A 14,511-nucleotide genomic window follows, 5' to 3' on the forward strand; every position below is an offset into this window, starting at 1 on the left:
AACAATAAACACACATTTCCTACACAAAACCAAAAGCCAGACATTCAAGGTTAGCCAATAAAGAGCCAGTTAGCAGTTGGTGAGGAGCCAAACTGAGAGGAAAACAAGGAAATGTTGGATTGAAATTCATCAGATGGACATTAGAGCAACACCAGTAATGAAAAATGTTGCTGTGCCACATTTCCTGTAAGTGTGAAAGAGGAAAGCGGTTTGCTTCAGACTCGCTGTGTTTACAGCTTGTGTCCGCTGCCCCCATGTGATCAAAAAAAAGAAAAAAAATAGTTAGTGCAGGTTGAAGAACGAACCGTTGGGTTTAATCTGCTATTACTCTGCAATCACCACTTTGAACAACAGTCACAGACAGTTTACGCAAATTGCATCTGCATCATTTGCTACTTCCCTGTGTATCAAAAACGCAGCAGTTGATTGTACAATGAAAAGTGAATTGGGGATTGCAGCCATTTATATGTCATCGTTCTGCATCATCACTGAGAAGTGTAGAGCGTAAGTGTTGGAGAACCTTTAAAATACGACAGAAAGTAGTGCGCGCATCAGGGATGTCGCATTTCTTTCCATTGTGGGAATTTGTGATGCAGATAGGTGAAGAAACAGTTTACGTTCAGATTTCCAGTAAATAGCCACATCCTCAGTTTTTCTTCATCCGGCACTTCTTGCCTCTTTCAAAGTGTACTTTATTCTGGAGATAACATTAAGGTGCTAATCTGTATCGGGAAAACAATGTTAGATGATTTGTTATTGAGACGTCGGCTTGTTAAATCTGCTTTTACAGTCCTCGGCCAAAGCTTATTTCACTACCGGCTTTCGATTGATGTTCTTAAACTGCAGATTTAAAAACCCTCTCATAGTCTGTTGCTCATTCTCCGGGCCACTGCACACTCACTGCAAAAAAAAAGCATGTAAAAATAGGTTTTTATCTTCTTCTTCTTCTTTGAGCTACTGTGCAGATCAAACTGTGTAACACACTCAAAACCAATAGCGTTTGTGTGTGTGTGTGTGCATCTATGAAACAAGGTGTGTAGATTTTGCAAGTGCATGGCATTCATTTTGATTTAGCGCTGTGCCCAGTATTTGCTTTTGTGTAACAATCATCATTGTATCACCTTAGAGTAGTTCCTGTTTGTTTTTATGGCCTTTCAAAGCTGATACATTATGCAGCACTCTCCACTTTGCTGTTCACTGTATATGATAATGACTATGATAAGAAGACTGTGATTGGAGAAAGACTTTTATACACTCTCATGCTATTATCGGATTTTATTGTCTAATTTTCATCTGTCTTAAGCTTTGTCAGTCACCGCGCGTGCACACAGTCCTCGTTGCGAGTCCTCTTCTTTCTATATCTTTCCACTCCTGTTTTCTTTAGATCGACTCTTCTTTTCTTTTGCATCTCACTTTCTTCACTATTCCCCAAATCCACCTCCACCCCTCTCTCTCTCTCTTTGCTGTTTTGATAGTGACGCAGTTACCAGGCTGTCAATTCTAATCTTGTCTTGCCAGTGCAGTGCTGTCCATTCAGAATCACAGCTACCCTCCTTTTCCTTATCTCTCTCTCTTCACCTACCACCCCTTCCATCTCTCTCTCTCTCTCTCTCTTTCCATCACTATCTCTCTCGCTCTCTCTCTCCATCACTATCTCTCTCGCTCTCAGACAACAGAAATGCTGATGGGATGAGCAAGCTAAGGCTGACTCTATAGTTCAATCTTTTCCTGGTAAACTAGAAAGCTGTGTTGGAAATAAATTTAGTCTCTGTTGCTGTGTACAGGACACGATGTTTTTTACCTAAGACATCCGCGTGCTGTTTCTGGTCGACCCCCTAATTGCAGTCTTTAAAAGCTTTTTTACCATCAGTGTATGTCTGCTCTGTGAATGTGCATTGTGTCCTCTTGCATGGAGAAAATTGGCAGGCAATTACTTAACTTTAAAAAAATGTTATTAAACGCACTCATCAGCCAATCTGTTAGGTACACCCTGCAGGTTGAACTTCCCTTTGCCTTCAGAGCTACTTTTATTCTTTATCCCAAGGGTGCTCTGTTGGATTGAAATCTGGTGACTGCGATGGCCTCTTGAGTGCAGTGAATTCACTGTCATGATCAACAAACCAGTTTTGTGACATTGTCCATTATCCTGCTGGAAGCAGCCATCAGAAGATGGGTACACTGTGGTCATAAAGGGAAGAACATAGTCAGCAACAATACTTGACAGTGACATTTAGGTGATGCTCAGCTGATATTAAGAGGCCCAGAGCATGCTGAGACAACCCTAACACCACCACCACCACCATACTGAACTGTTGATACAAGACAGAAATTAAGACTCGTCAGTGTCTTCCAGTCTTCTGCTGTCCAGGTTTGGTCTCGTCTGCTTCAAGATTCCATGCGTTGTGCTTTCAGAGATTCTGCATGCCTTGGTTGCGAAGAGTGCTTGTTTTGAATTATCAGCTTGAAGCAGTCTGGCCGTTCTCCTCCGACCTCTGACATCAACGAGGCATTTTCGCCCACCGGATATTTTTTTGGACTATTTACCGTAAACGTTAGAGATGGTTGTGTGGGAAAATCCCAGTAGATCAACAGTTTCTGAAATACTTAAATAAACCTGTCTGGTCTGGCCTGTCTGTAATGTGAATGCCGGATTTTATATGTAAATGCCAAAGACATCATGGTAAATTGTTACAGGTGGATTTGCTTTGGTACTTTTTTCCACAGTTTGTTATTTACACGTTTTACATTTTTATGTACAATTAGAAGATAAGCCAAAGGAGACCTCTGCACTGCTGCAGTGAATTTAACTGTTGTGGCTGCACTGAATCCATCCAGCACTGTAAATGTGAATACTTATTAAACAAGAAGGCCTGTGTTTAAACTAAAGTTACAGCTTCAGATTATGAGGGGCTGAGTTTTCCCTCTCATTTCCCTTTGTGTTTCAAAATGATAAAAGATAAAAATGATGGCTAAATAAATTGGCAAATAACATGGCATCATATGTTAAGCTAGCTTTAGCACAATAACAGTGATGCAAGACAAGAAATAAATATCAGTCACGTTAAAATCTGTCTGTTGTAAGCATATAATAAAAAGAGTTTCAAGTTTTGACATTTTGCATAGAGAGTCCATCTCGCAAGAGCACAAGATACCAGTCTTCTCAGTAGCAGTATCAGAAAATAGACCAGAATGCACTGGAGCCACGAGATGTTGCATTATGAATAAGGGATGTGACTGTCTCTTTTTCTCAACTGACAACAACAGCTGTCATAATCATTACTGTTCACTACACCTGCACGAGAGAACCCGGCAAAATAAGCTTGATATTGTGTAGTTGGCTGTGTGGTGGGTAAGTGTTTATCCAGCGTCGATAGTTTGTAGGGCCAGAAAGAAAAAACTATAGTGATGAATATGGCTGCGATCACTTTTTCACTTTCTCATTTGAAAGATATTTCGTTTTACAGAAGACTGTGTCGGTTAATGAGACTGGTCTTCTTAAATATAAAGTCAAAGCTGTGGAGTTTTCTCTTAATAGGTGTTCAGGGCTCGAGTGTGAGGAAACCAGGCAGAGCGCATTAAAACAAAAAGATTATTTAGCAGGCAAAATGACAGGCCAGTGGGCCTAGTTTAATATTCTAATACAAAGTGTTTCTCTGTGGTACTTTGTTAAGGAAGAAAAAAGATCCGATGTTAAATTGCCTTTTTTGCAGAGAAGTTTACATTAAGTTGTTTTTTTTAATACATATATATTTATATATAAAGGTAATCTCATAAATGAAGGAAACCACTTTCACAATTAGATTTAGATGAAACATGCTGAAGAAAGATGAGAACAAATTAATCATCTGAGGGGGTGATTTTTTTTTTCCTGTTTATTTTTCTGGGAGAAAATTATTAATACTGTGCAGAGTGAGCAGTTTTCACTTACTGTTGTCTCTTTAGAAGTATGTGAGTCAGCTTTTTACTGTATATACTTGAGCTGAGAACATGAATCTCTGATTATAAGACGTGGAAATAAAGAAAGAAATGAAAGAATACGCCCTTTATTCTCCTGGTTGATTGCATTCTGCTGTGGGCTGTTGCGTGTCATCATTCTTTCCTCTGTATGAATACATGTGAATTTTCCTGGCGATTATTTAGCCTTCTTCTTCTTCTTTTTTATGTTTTGTCATTCCATTAGCTCTACCTTCAGTTTATTCTATTTTCACTTCAAAGGCTTGGGTGGAACAGATGTCGTTTCAAATGCCTGTCTTCTGCCTCATTGCCTAAAAGTGAGGGATGATTATTTTTTAATGAAACTGCACACACTCGCACGGGGGGAAAAAAAAGAATATTACCTGTAAGCTGTGAAATAGACAAGCAATACTTTCACATCATCCTGAATGGGGAACATTCATTCATTTCACACCACAAAGGCCATTTTGAAGTTTTCCTTAGCTGCCAAATGTGCTTCTGGACCTTGAATTTTGATTAGTTAATTTCATGCTGTGTGGAATACAGTATGTTGTTTGGCAAATGCCTCGCTAAAAACAATGCAGTTTTCAAAGGCAGTCGTTTCTTGTTTTCCAATCGACGGTGAAAGGGGAAAACACGGCCTTTGCTTAATCTAGTGATAAGTATGCACTGAATGGAAATGAACGTCTTTAAATGTCCTAAAGTTGCTGTTCGATACTCACGCGGGGACAAATCTTTTTTCACGGTTTGCACCCACACTGAGCTTTACCACTGAACCCCCTGGATGAGTGGATTATGAAAGCAAACATTCAAAGATGGTTAGAAGTTTTTTTAAAAATGCAACATGATTAAACAGGAACTTGGCCTTGGAGATGATGCGCGTTTGCCAAAATAGAGAAGAATTCGCTGTCACTTCCCTCAGAGCTCTTAACAACGTTTGAGTAACTCGGCGTAACCCGACAACCGCAACGAGTGCACATCAGCATCTTTCATTTGACTTAATACCAATGTATATCATCATATATTCCGCATGTCATTATTTCTATGATATGGATGGAAATTAGATTGTTTTTTTTCTGCCTTTATAGCAACCAGGAAATCAGGTTAACTGATGTTTCACTGCTACTAATGGCAACATCAAGCCATCACTTTTTCTTCACCGTCTCTCTCTCCCTCTCTCTCCTGGCTCCCTCTCCCGTCTCCGTTCATCTCCGTAAAGAAGGCAATTTCCATATAGAATCACATCCAGCATCAGGTGACCTGGATTTGACTCCCAGTCAAAGCCCTGCATGGAAAATGAGAATGTATTCATGTGTATTGGATCAAGTACATCACACAGATGTGAACAGTTTTGCCTCCTGAAAATGTCGAGAGATTGCAGTGTATTATTGTTGACAAACTGGGTGTGTGGAAAATTCCCTCTCTGCTGGTTTCCTGAAAACATGCCATTATTTCTGGTACACTTGAAAGAAGCATTTTTTTAAAAAAGGAGGAAAAAAGGAAAATATAAAATATCTATTAATTCTGCAGCCATTAATTTAAGCAACTAGTGACATTTTGCAAACTTACTGGGAAATGTCCCTATAACCCAAACCTGCTTAAATTAAACTGGAACTGAGATTACTGTATTTATCACATAGCTGCATTTAAATCTAAAATCCTAAAGGCACCACAAACAAGGCAAGAGGTCAAGTTCAGTGAGTTTAGTGGAGGTGTAGATGTCTGCCTTCCTCCACCTGTCAGTCAAAGTGAACACACCCTGAACTTTACACCTTAACGTTCACAAGGTTGAGTGGAACTGTAAATCCTCCCACTCAGCTAAGTGGCTAATTAGCTATAGAGACCAAAACCATCTTTTTACAGCTGTTTACCCCTTAGAGGTAAAAAGCTGATGTGGTGTTGTCGTCACACTATTAGGTAGGCTGGCATCCGGGTTGCCAGACAGGCAAAAGGTTCGACTTAATAGTTCAAGAAGGAAGTCATGTGGGATTTTCACATTTATATCAGTAGGTATCACTGGCAGTATTTTATTTATGCTGAAAAGTAAATAACACAGGAATCTAACCAGCTATTTTTTTTTCACATATCCAATTTGGGGTCACTTCAGCTGTCATAGGGTGAAAAGCAGGGTACACCCTGAGCAAGTCACCAGTCTGTTGCAGGGTTAACACAAAGAGATGCTCATATTCACAGCTATGGCCAATCTAGAATTGTTCATTAGCCTAACCCATGCCTACCTAGAGAGAAGACATGCAACGCCCACACAGAAAGGCCCCAGCTGGTCGGTGGATCCAAATCCAGGACCATGCTGTGAGGCAACAGTGCTGCTAAGCACCTGACTGTGCTTCCCACAAGAATCTGTGGGACAGTTTGGACACTAAAAGTACCGCCGTTTTTGGCACGTTTTGGTTGCTACTGAAATTTAGTCCAACTTTCTCTAAAATTGTGCAAAATTGTATGTTTGTGCATAACCTACATATACTGTACATGATGCCCTGGAAAAACTAGAGTATCTTGTCCAACCAATGCATCGGGCACATAAAACTTCTTTCTGCGGTAGCTGATATTATGAAGTGATTTATGACGGTTTCCTTGTCTCTCTTTCTCCCCATCCATTTCTTCTGTCTTCAGATAAGCAGTGAGAAGCGACCCTCAGCAGAAATGATGAAGCCCAAACCCAAACCTCAAAAGAAGAAGAAGAAGAAGGACCCCAACGAGCCACAGAAACCCGTGTCTGCATATGCGCTCTTCTTCAGAGACACCCAAGCAGCCATCAAGGGCCAAAACCCAAATGCTACCTTCGGGGACGTGTCCAAGATCGTGGCCTCCATGTGGGACAGCCTAGGCGAAGAACAGAAGCAGGTAAAAACTATTTCGTGTAGGTGCAGAAGGTTTAAAACAACATGCTGTGCAAAAGTCTAGGCACCAAAATGAGCTTTCCAGATGGGAGCACGCACAGTGTGCAATGACGCAAACACGCGTACACATTTTGATTGCGGTCGCTCCAGTAGATGGCGCATGTGCTGCAGCAGAGGCAGGCAGCCTTTCGTTGGCATTATCTGCCGTGTAATTACCAGAACATTGCTGTGAGATACAGCTCACCTTAATGAGCTAGTTCTTCTCTTTCCAAAGATAATCCATCCGTTTATCCCCACTCCCCTGACTCTCATTAAAATGATTTTCTTTCTAAATTTAATTCTACCAAAGGGAAGGAAGCGGAGGGAGGGGGAGTGTTCTCTGCAACAACAGCCATAAAACAGTCTGAGACTAACAAAGTAGGACATTTTATAGGCAGGAAATGGTCAGTATGGGAAAAATATAAACATGCTTGGGGAGATTTAAAGAGTCTAGGACTGATAATGTTATGCAGGAGGTAAATACACACATACTCACGCGCTCGCGCACCTCTGCAAAAGCAAGCAATCACATGTGAATGTGATTACTATCAAAGCCATCTATCTTAGCAGTGTAGTGTCCATAGAAAGTGAAAACAGCTTTTCCAGAAATAAAACAGAAAAATTGAAACTCATCTTTGCCAAAAAAAAAACTCCCACAAAGCGCTAGGCCAAGGTAGTGTCCCATTTCCTCTGTCCCACCAGCCTCCACAATATGTATCTTCATTGGCCCTCTGACAAGCTGGAATGTGTGAAGTTCTCATTTCCACTCTCTTTATTTATATCTCTCGCCTTCTATTTTGATCCTGCCTAGAATACAGAATTAGTGAGCTCCCTCCACTATCGACTCATCCTTGGATTGAGCTGAAGGGCATCTTGGCTATCCAGGAGGAGCAATCTATTGTTTTTTTTTCTCTATTCGACATGATCTCTAGTTTCAGTTCAGCAGTAATAGGTGGGAAGTAATACTGATGACAGATATAGACGGCCATCACTTTATTTTTCGTGGGTTTTCACCTGCAAGAGAAATCGCAGTTGTTAGCTGTTAATTAAATCGTCTGTTTCATGGGATGAACAAAGTGTAATTTTAGGAAAGGATGTAAAAGAGTTCAGACAGGGCTCTGCAAAGCTCCTGTGTAGCTTCTAGACTAGCTTAGTGCTTTACCAGTGTACATCAATCACATAAAAAGATTTCAAGTTCCTGCATTGTGGCTTGTTTTCAGAAAACTTTTAGGATTATTAAAGTTTCAGGTCCTTTGCTGAATGAATAGACGTGTTTGTGCAAAACATTTAGAAAAGTATCATTTTGATATCAGTAAATGTGTTCATACCGGCTCCAGTACTGCAACAACAGTACAGTATATAAACACATTTTTTCCTACTAAGAAGGATTTTTCTCTATCTTTTCTTTTTGTTTTGCATAAGAGACATAATTTTGCCTCATTTTGCCTCATAGCCCTTATAGTTAATAGCACCATTTTCCACATTCTTCATGCAAACACACTTCAGTCTGTTGGAAAACACATGACATCAGAGGCTTGTACATCCCTCTGACAATATGAAAGGCAGTTTCAAACAAAACTCACATCGTAATGTGCCAAATGACAACAACCATTCTGGTTTATCACTAATGTACTGATAGTGTTATTGTGGAGCTAAAGGGACAGAGAGAGAGAAGTTCCAGTTCATTTCTCTAGGTGGATTGGAATGGAAATGATGTGTCGCTACAATAGAGAGAGACACATTGAGATGAGGGAGTATTAGTGCTGTGATGAGGAAATAGAGGTGTTCTGTACCATTGGCTCTGATGGAAAGGGAAACATTAAGCATCTTTTTATGTGTATGTGTGTGTATGTTTGTGTGTGCGTGCATGTTCATGTGCGCAGGATGTGTTTAAGAGAGTGTTAGAGTTTGCCTTTAAAAAAAAAGTCGTGTGTGTGTGTTTATTGACAGATGTGTGTGTCTGTGTGTGTCTGCACGTTTATGAGCGAGTCAAACTCTGCTCTCACCTGAAGCCTCTTGTTTTGATTTTATTTCTTCACAGGGGTACAAGAGGAAAACCGAGGCGGCTAAGAAAGAGTACCTGAAAGCCTTGGCCGCGTACCGAGCCAGTCTGGTTTCCAAGGTAACGCTTATGACACACAGGCCCTGGCTAAGACTGATGATGGATTGGATGTAAAATACTTGCTAATGGGCTGGGAGGACCTTCTTTCGCATGAGCTGGTGGTGGTGAAAAAGAGTGTGGTTTTTTTTGGGGGGGGGGGGGGGGGGGGGCATGTGATGCTCAAAGTACAGGCCCTATTTGGAACAATACTTGATTTCCATAGGGTGCACAGTGGGGGTAGGGGTTTGTAGTTGGTATGGTGATATAGGGTGAAGGGTTGGGGGAGGGGTCGGCCAGTCAAAGCACACATCCATAATGGCCATAATGTGTATGCGGCTTAGAGAAGACAATATAATAACTCTCTTATGCGCTATGTGGGCTATCAGATACTCTGTACTGTATGTATCTTTGGAAATAAGCAATCATTAATTTACCTGTGTCCTGCATTAGTTCCTCCTCTCGTCATCTAGAGCTGGAAGCACATCCAAATCAGCAGAGGCATTTGTGGGCTTTGCTGCTATTCCCACCTCTGACACTTTCCCGCTAATTCAGATCTATGACATCCTTTTTGCCCCATGAATGATGCCGGTTTGTATAAACCAGCAACGCAGCACAGGGAATAACGAAAGGCAAGGAGGAGGGCTGCGAATTGCATTGTTTAGTGCCGTCTTGTATTAACAACACACAATGTAGTGTGGTGAAGATTCCTTTTGTCATTCCATTTGTTCTGCAGGCAAACAGTCTCATTTCTCTGCCTGGGGTCCTGCATATATGTATGTGTGTGTGTGCACGTGTGTGTGTGGGTGTGTGTGTCCCACTCCTTTTCCCATCTATCTGTCAAGGTGTGTATTGATCATTACCTCGGCCCCTTGCTCTATTCATACAAATGGGCTCCATTACCTTCTAATCAACACTGATGGCTGGAGATGAGCAATCTGACAGCTCATCACAGGAGCCTGGAGAGGGTGGGGTGAAGATAGAGGTGGGGTGTTTTACGGGTGTTGCTCCTGCTCAGTGTGGTACTGTCCAGCCTGGGAAAGGTCAAATTCAGAGGGGTTTTTTGGTGAAGTTTACGATTTTTTTGTTTTTAATCTGTACAATCTTTGCCCATCTGTCAGCTCCTCTACATGGGTGTAGAGGTGACAACTGTCGCCTGTCGCATGCTTAAAAGAAAAATCCAGCAGGGGTTTATTCTCATATTTTGCGCATTATGAATATTGATATAGATTATATTTTACGCACAGCCTGGAGCCTCGTAGAGATTTAGTAAACAAATCCTCAGTCAATAAAGAAAGTAATTTGTGCAAGGGTGCAAGCTTTCCACAAATAATTCAGCAGTAAATGTAACGCTTTAGGAGATAGCCTGTTTAGGTTCTAATTAGATGAAAAAGCCTTTATTACATACCTACATGCTTAATAAGAAAGCTAGCTCAGCTTTGCATAAATACTAGATCAGGGGAAACAGCTGCATGGATCTGCTGATTTTTCTCATCGAAATTTTAGAAAGAAAGCAAAGAAGCAAAGATCTCAAACTATTGCTTTAAAAAATAATTCTCTGTAAGTCCAACAAAAATGTATGATGGAAAATAGCAGGATATCCCTGTGGCTGTGATAGGAAACAGATACGACCTGGTTTGCTTGCTGGCACTTTCCTGTAGCATAACAATGCGTGCAGTTTAAAAAAAATAAAACCTATTCAACAATACAGAGCATGACGGGGAAAAAAAGTTTCTCTTTAAAAGGAATGAGGGAGACGTGTTATTATCAGATGAATATTGGCTGATGAGTGCAGTGTCCTTAATGGGGCCTTTCTTGTCTTAATATGATGTATTTTCATCCACAGACATACAATGACCCTGAACCAAAAAGTGCCCAGCAGACCAGCCAGTCCTCCCACATGATGCCCCCCAAGCAGCCTCTGTACAGCGTGCCCCCTCAGCCCTCCTCACCGTACCTGGGCCCGCCGGGCTCCTTTCCCCTGTCAGACCTCCAGAGCTACGGCGGGCCACCCCGCCACACACTGGCGCAGACCCTCGGCCAGTCCCAGATGCTCCCACCCAGCATGAGTGCCTCTCCCCCAGCACCCTTCCAAATCAGCCCACCTCTGCATCCGCACGCTCAGCTCTCCCTGCATCAGAGCTCCCTGCTCAACCAGCCAATCCGAATGCAGCAGTCGCAACCAATCATCTCGCACCAAATGGGGCTCCAGGCACCTCTGCATTCCCCTCCTCTCAGCCAACAGGTTGGTCTAGCTGTTATTAAAATTCACTATGCATGCTTCTTCTACAGATGATCAACAACACACATGCTAGCAGACATCATGAGCTACTTTCAGCTTCTCGATTGTTGGGTCGCCACTCGAGTAGCTCTGCATGTTTCATTTGGCAGATATTTAACACCAGATGCCCATTCCTTATATAACCCCAAAGGGATTTGTGTTTCCTCTAGACTCACTTCACATACAAATATACAAATATCATCACCTTTATTTACTTCCTAATTAGCTTCCATAGATATTCAGCGTCTAATGCTTCTCCCGTTGTGATTTAATATAAAATCAACAACAGTTATTCATCGATTACTGCTGTTTTCTAAAGAGGAAAAAGTTCCAGTAAAGCCTCGCTCTCTAATAAAGAGTTCTCAATTCCTCTTTTAACGCATAAAAGACCCATTTAGTCTCAATCAAACTGTTTTCTCTTTTCCCTCTGAGTCCATAATGTTTCCATTCCAGCAGCAGGGTGTCTTGCCAAACTAAGAAGGGTGATTTCGTCAATGCAATGGGGCCAAATGTGAATGCGTAACAACTCATATAGACCAGTGGCAACATTTAGCCTTATACAGTATCATGGCTCAGCAAACTCTGATGGCTGGCCATCATAAAGCTGAAGTCGTGTAACATCCTGTGCTCATCTCGCCTCTCCTGCTATCTGCAGGGTTTCTCCCATATTCAAGCTGATTACCAGAACAGTGTTGGGGGCTCACAGTCTCCCGGGGCCCCCAATCCAGTGCACGGCCAGAACCCCGACTGGGATAGCGAGTACTGCAACAGGGACTGCGGACCCAACCATTGCAGGTGAGCTCTTTGCACCACTTACAATATTATGCTGTTAGTATATTAGTTCTTTCCTTACGGGAATTACAGAGTCAGACACACACACACACACACAAAAAGCTCTGTCCCTCTGTGAGTGCAATCCAAGACATTTGATTGTTGAGAATACTAAGCAGCTGTCTGACAGTTACTCATTTTCCAAATGAGTTACTCTAAACCACTTCACTTTCACACTCAGAGACTCAGACAGTATTAATCATAAACTGCAATTTCCCTGCTAAAGCAAAGCATCTCCTTGAAATTGAAATGAGTAATGCAGCAGTAGAACAATGCTATTACCAAGCTTGGAAAAAAGTGTGACATCCAATTAAGTTTCCCCGTGTTTCGCTCGGCACACGTTGCCTTATTGAATCAAGATATCCGAGCAGGCACGAGAAGAATGTTTTGTCTCACACCTGAAACGCTGCGTTGCTACTTTGAGAGGCAGCTGAGCTGGAAGTCGGCGTCTCCTGTATTTAGAGCTGATTCATCTGGATGTCAAACGGGATCACGCCTAGGTCAAATCATGTTTGACAGTCTTTGAAGTAATATTGGGTGTTTGCTTAAACCTTTACTCTCAGTGTCAAGTCATTGTAGTTTGTAGTTTTGGAGGGAGCTAAGTTGTCTCCAGTATATCAGTAGAGATAACTGGAGAACAGACTTTGTGTTTGACATTTCAAGTAACAAGTGATCTTCAAATTTTGGCTTCACGCTTATTGATGTGCGCGCTTCATCGTCAGCTTTTATGTTTGTTCTGAAGCCGCTCTCTAATGCCAGTCCCGCCGTGACAAATGTTTAACAATCCTTCAGCATTTTCCCAGTGAAATATAGGATAACACCCCCGTATTCACACGTATATCCAGCCATACATTAACGCTGTTTTTCTTTCTTTCCTCAGCAGCAGCGGCATGGGAGCTCGAGACAAGCCTCTCTACCTCACTTGAAGTTGAAAGACCTCCAAATGTCAGACTCCAGGGAGCTTTCTAACATAACAACAACATCATCGATGTATCTGCTTCTACACCATTTTTTTTCTCTTTCTCTCTCTCTCTCTTTTTTTTCCTGATGGATTTCAAAAATCCCAAAGACTGCTACAGTAACTTCACCTATTTGCCAAGCACTTAGATCGGCCAGAAGCCCGAGGCACTTCTCTTGCTTTTTTTTTTCCTTATCAGTGAACTTTCCATTTTTTGAGGGGGCAGTGAGTTTTAAGCTCATGCCAACATACTGGAAATGAAGACCAAAAAAAAAAAAGAAAAGAAAAAGAAAGAAAAAAAACATCTTCTCATTTTGTCTAGATTTTTTAAAAAAAGATGATTCCACTCCTCTTTGCTCCATTACGCTGTTTGCCATGGACTGCCCTTGTTTTGGGGAGTTAAAATGCTCAAAGCATACTCCAAGTGTAGGGTCTTGGGTAGAAAAGCTAACGCAGGAAAATAGAATATAGTCACCCCATCGGGGTGGATGTTCTTCGGGACAGACTGAAACACCCGAAGTGAGTGAAAGCAAAGCAACATTTAAAATGAAGGTATAGTCACAAACGCATTTGTAAATCATCCTTGCCCTCAGTAGAGGACTTCATCCTTTCCTTTATTTATCACAGCGTGATTGTAAATATCACCAAAATGGATTCCTCTTATGTGTGTATTTAGCTGCAGTCCCTTGCCTTTTTCTTTTTTCTTTTTTTCCAATTGTTTTTTTTTTCTGTGCAGGCGGATTCAGTGAGGGAATACACACACTAAAACTCGTGTTGAAACTGTGTTCACCAGTCTCAAATCTCTCCAAAATAAAGAGGGAAATGCAAAGACTGCAAAATGCTCAATTTCCTCCACAGCTGGCAGAGCTCCGGCAGAGAGTGTCGCACTCTCTTCACATGGCCTCAGGACGCTGCAGAACTGTAGAGGTCAAAGATTGAAACCTCTCCTTTTAGCTCCTCCTACTTACTAGGTCAGTAAAGACCACACCCTCCTCCCCTACACCTGTGACCCCGCCCAGCCACCCCTTAGTCCCAGCACCACTTGTACAGGTGAATAACAAAAAAAAAAAAAAAAGTTGCTAAATGTGAAATGTTACTAAAGGTTAAAAAAGAAAAAAAAACATAACAGTGGGTTTTAAAGTTTTTGACTAGTTTTATTAGGTGTTTTAGAATTGTGTTGAACTCATCTTTATCTTTTTTTTCTGTAAAGAAAAATAATTCTTTAAGATTTTCTTTTTTTTCACTGTAGCAGGATTTTGTTTCAGAGGATTGCTCGTCAGGACAGATATTTTAATTTTGTGTATAAACCTGCCAAACATACTTCTTTTAAAGTTTTAAAGCCAGTGATGAGAGAACCCATTATGTTTTTGTTAAATATCATATGGTCATTCTATTTAATTTGGTTGCAGGTTCCACATCTATTTATAAATGAAATGAAGTAAAATTTTGGCTTATTTTAATCAGGGTGCATTATTATTATTATCATTATTAT

General features: G+C 41.3%; 1 protein-coding gene across 4 annotated transcripts in view; it reads left to right on the forward strand.

The window, feature by feature from the left end:
• The window catches only part of LOC146610434 (TOX high mobility group box family member 2-like), an 85,695-nt gene extending 72,052 nt beyond the window's left edge, over window positions 1-13,643 (forward strand). For 2 of the 4 annotated variants that reach the window (XM_085344368.1, XM_085344366.1), the window contains 5 exons: window positions 6,586-6,816; window positions 8,893-8,973; window positions 10,796-11,194; window positions 11,886-12,025; window positions 12,942-13,643. In XM_085344368.1, coding sequence (XP_085200494.1) covers window positions 6,586-6,816; window positions 8,893-8,973; window positions 10,796-11,194; window positions 11,886-12,025; window positions 12,942-12,987 — 897 coding nt within the window. In that variant the 3' untranslated portion in view covers window positions 12,988-13,643. The remainder of the gene's footprint in view (window positions 1-6,585; window positions 6,817-8,892; window positions 8,974-10,795; window positions 11,195-11,885; window positions 12,026-12,941) is intronic. The other 2 variants (XM_085344369.1, XM_085344367.1) reach the window with 1 other exon arrangement.
• Window positions 13,644-14,511: the final 868 nt, after the last annotated feature.

Source organism: Diplotaxodon limnothrissa, linkage group LG20, assembly GCF_057381915.1.
Source record: "Diplotaxodon limnothrissa isolate DT_005_m linkage group LG20, D_limnothrissa_male_GT1.1, whole genome shotgun sequence".
Taxonomy (NCBI): domain Eukaryota; kingdom Metazoa; phylum Chordata; class Actinopteri; order Cichliformes; family Cichlidae; genus Diplotaxodon; species Diplotaxodon limnothrissa.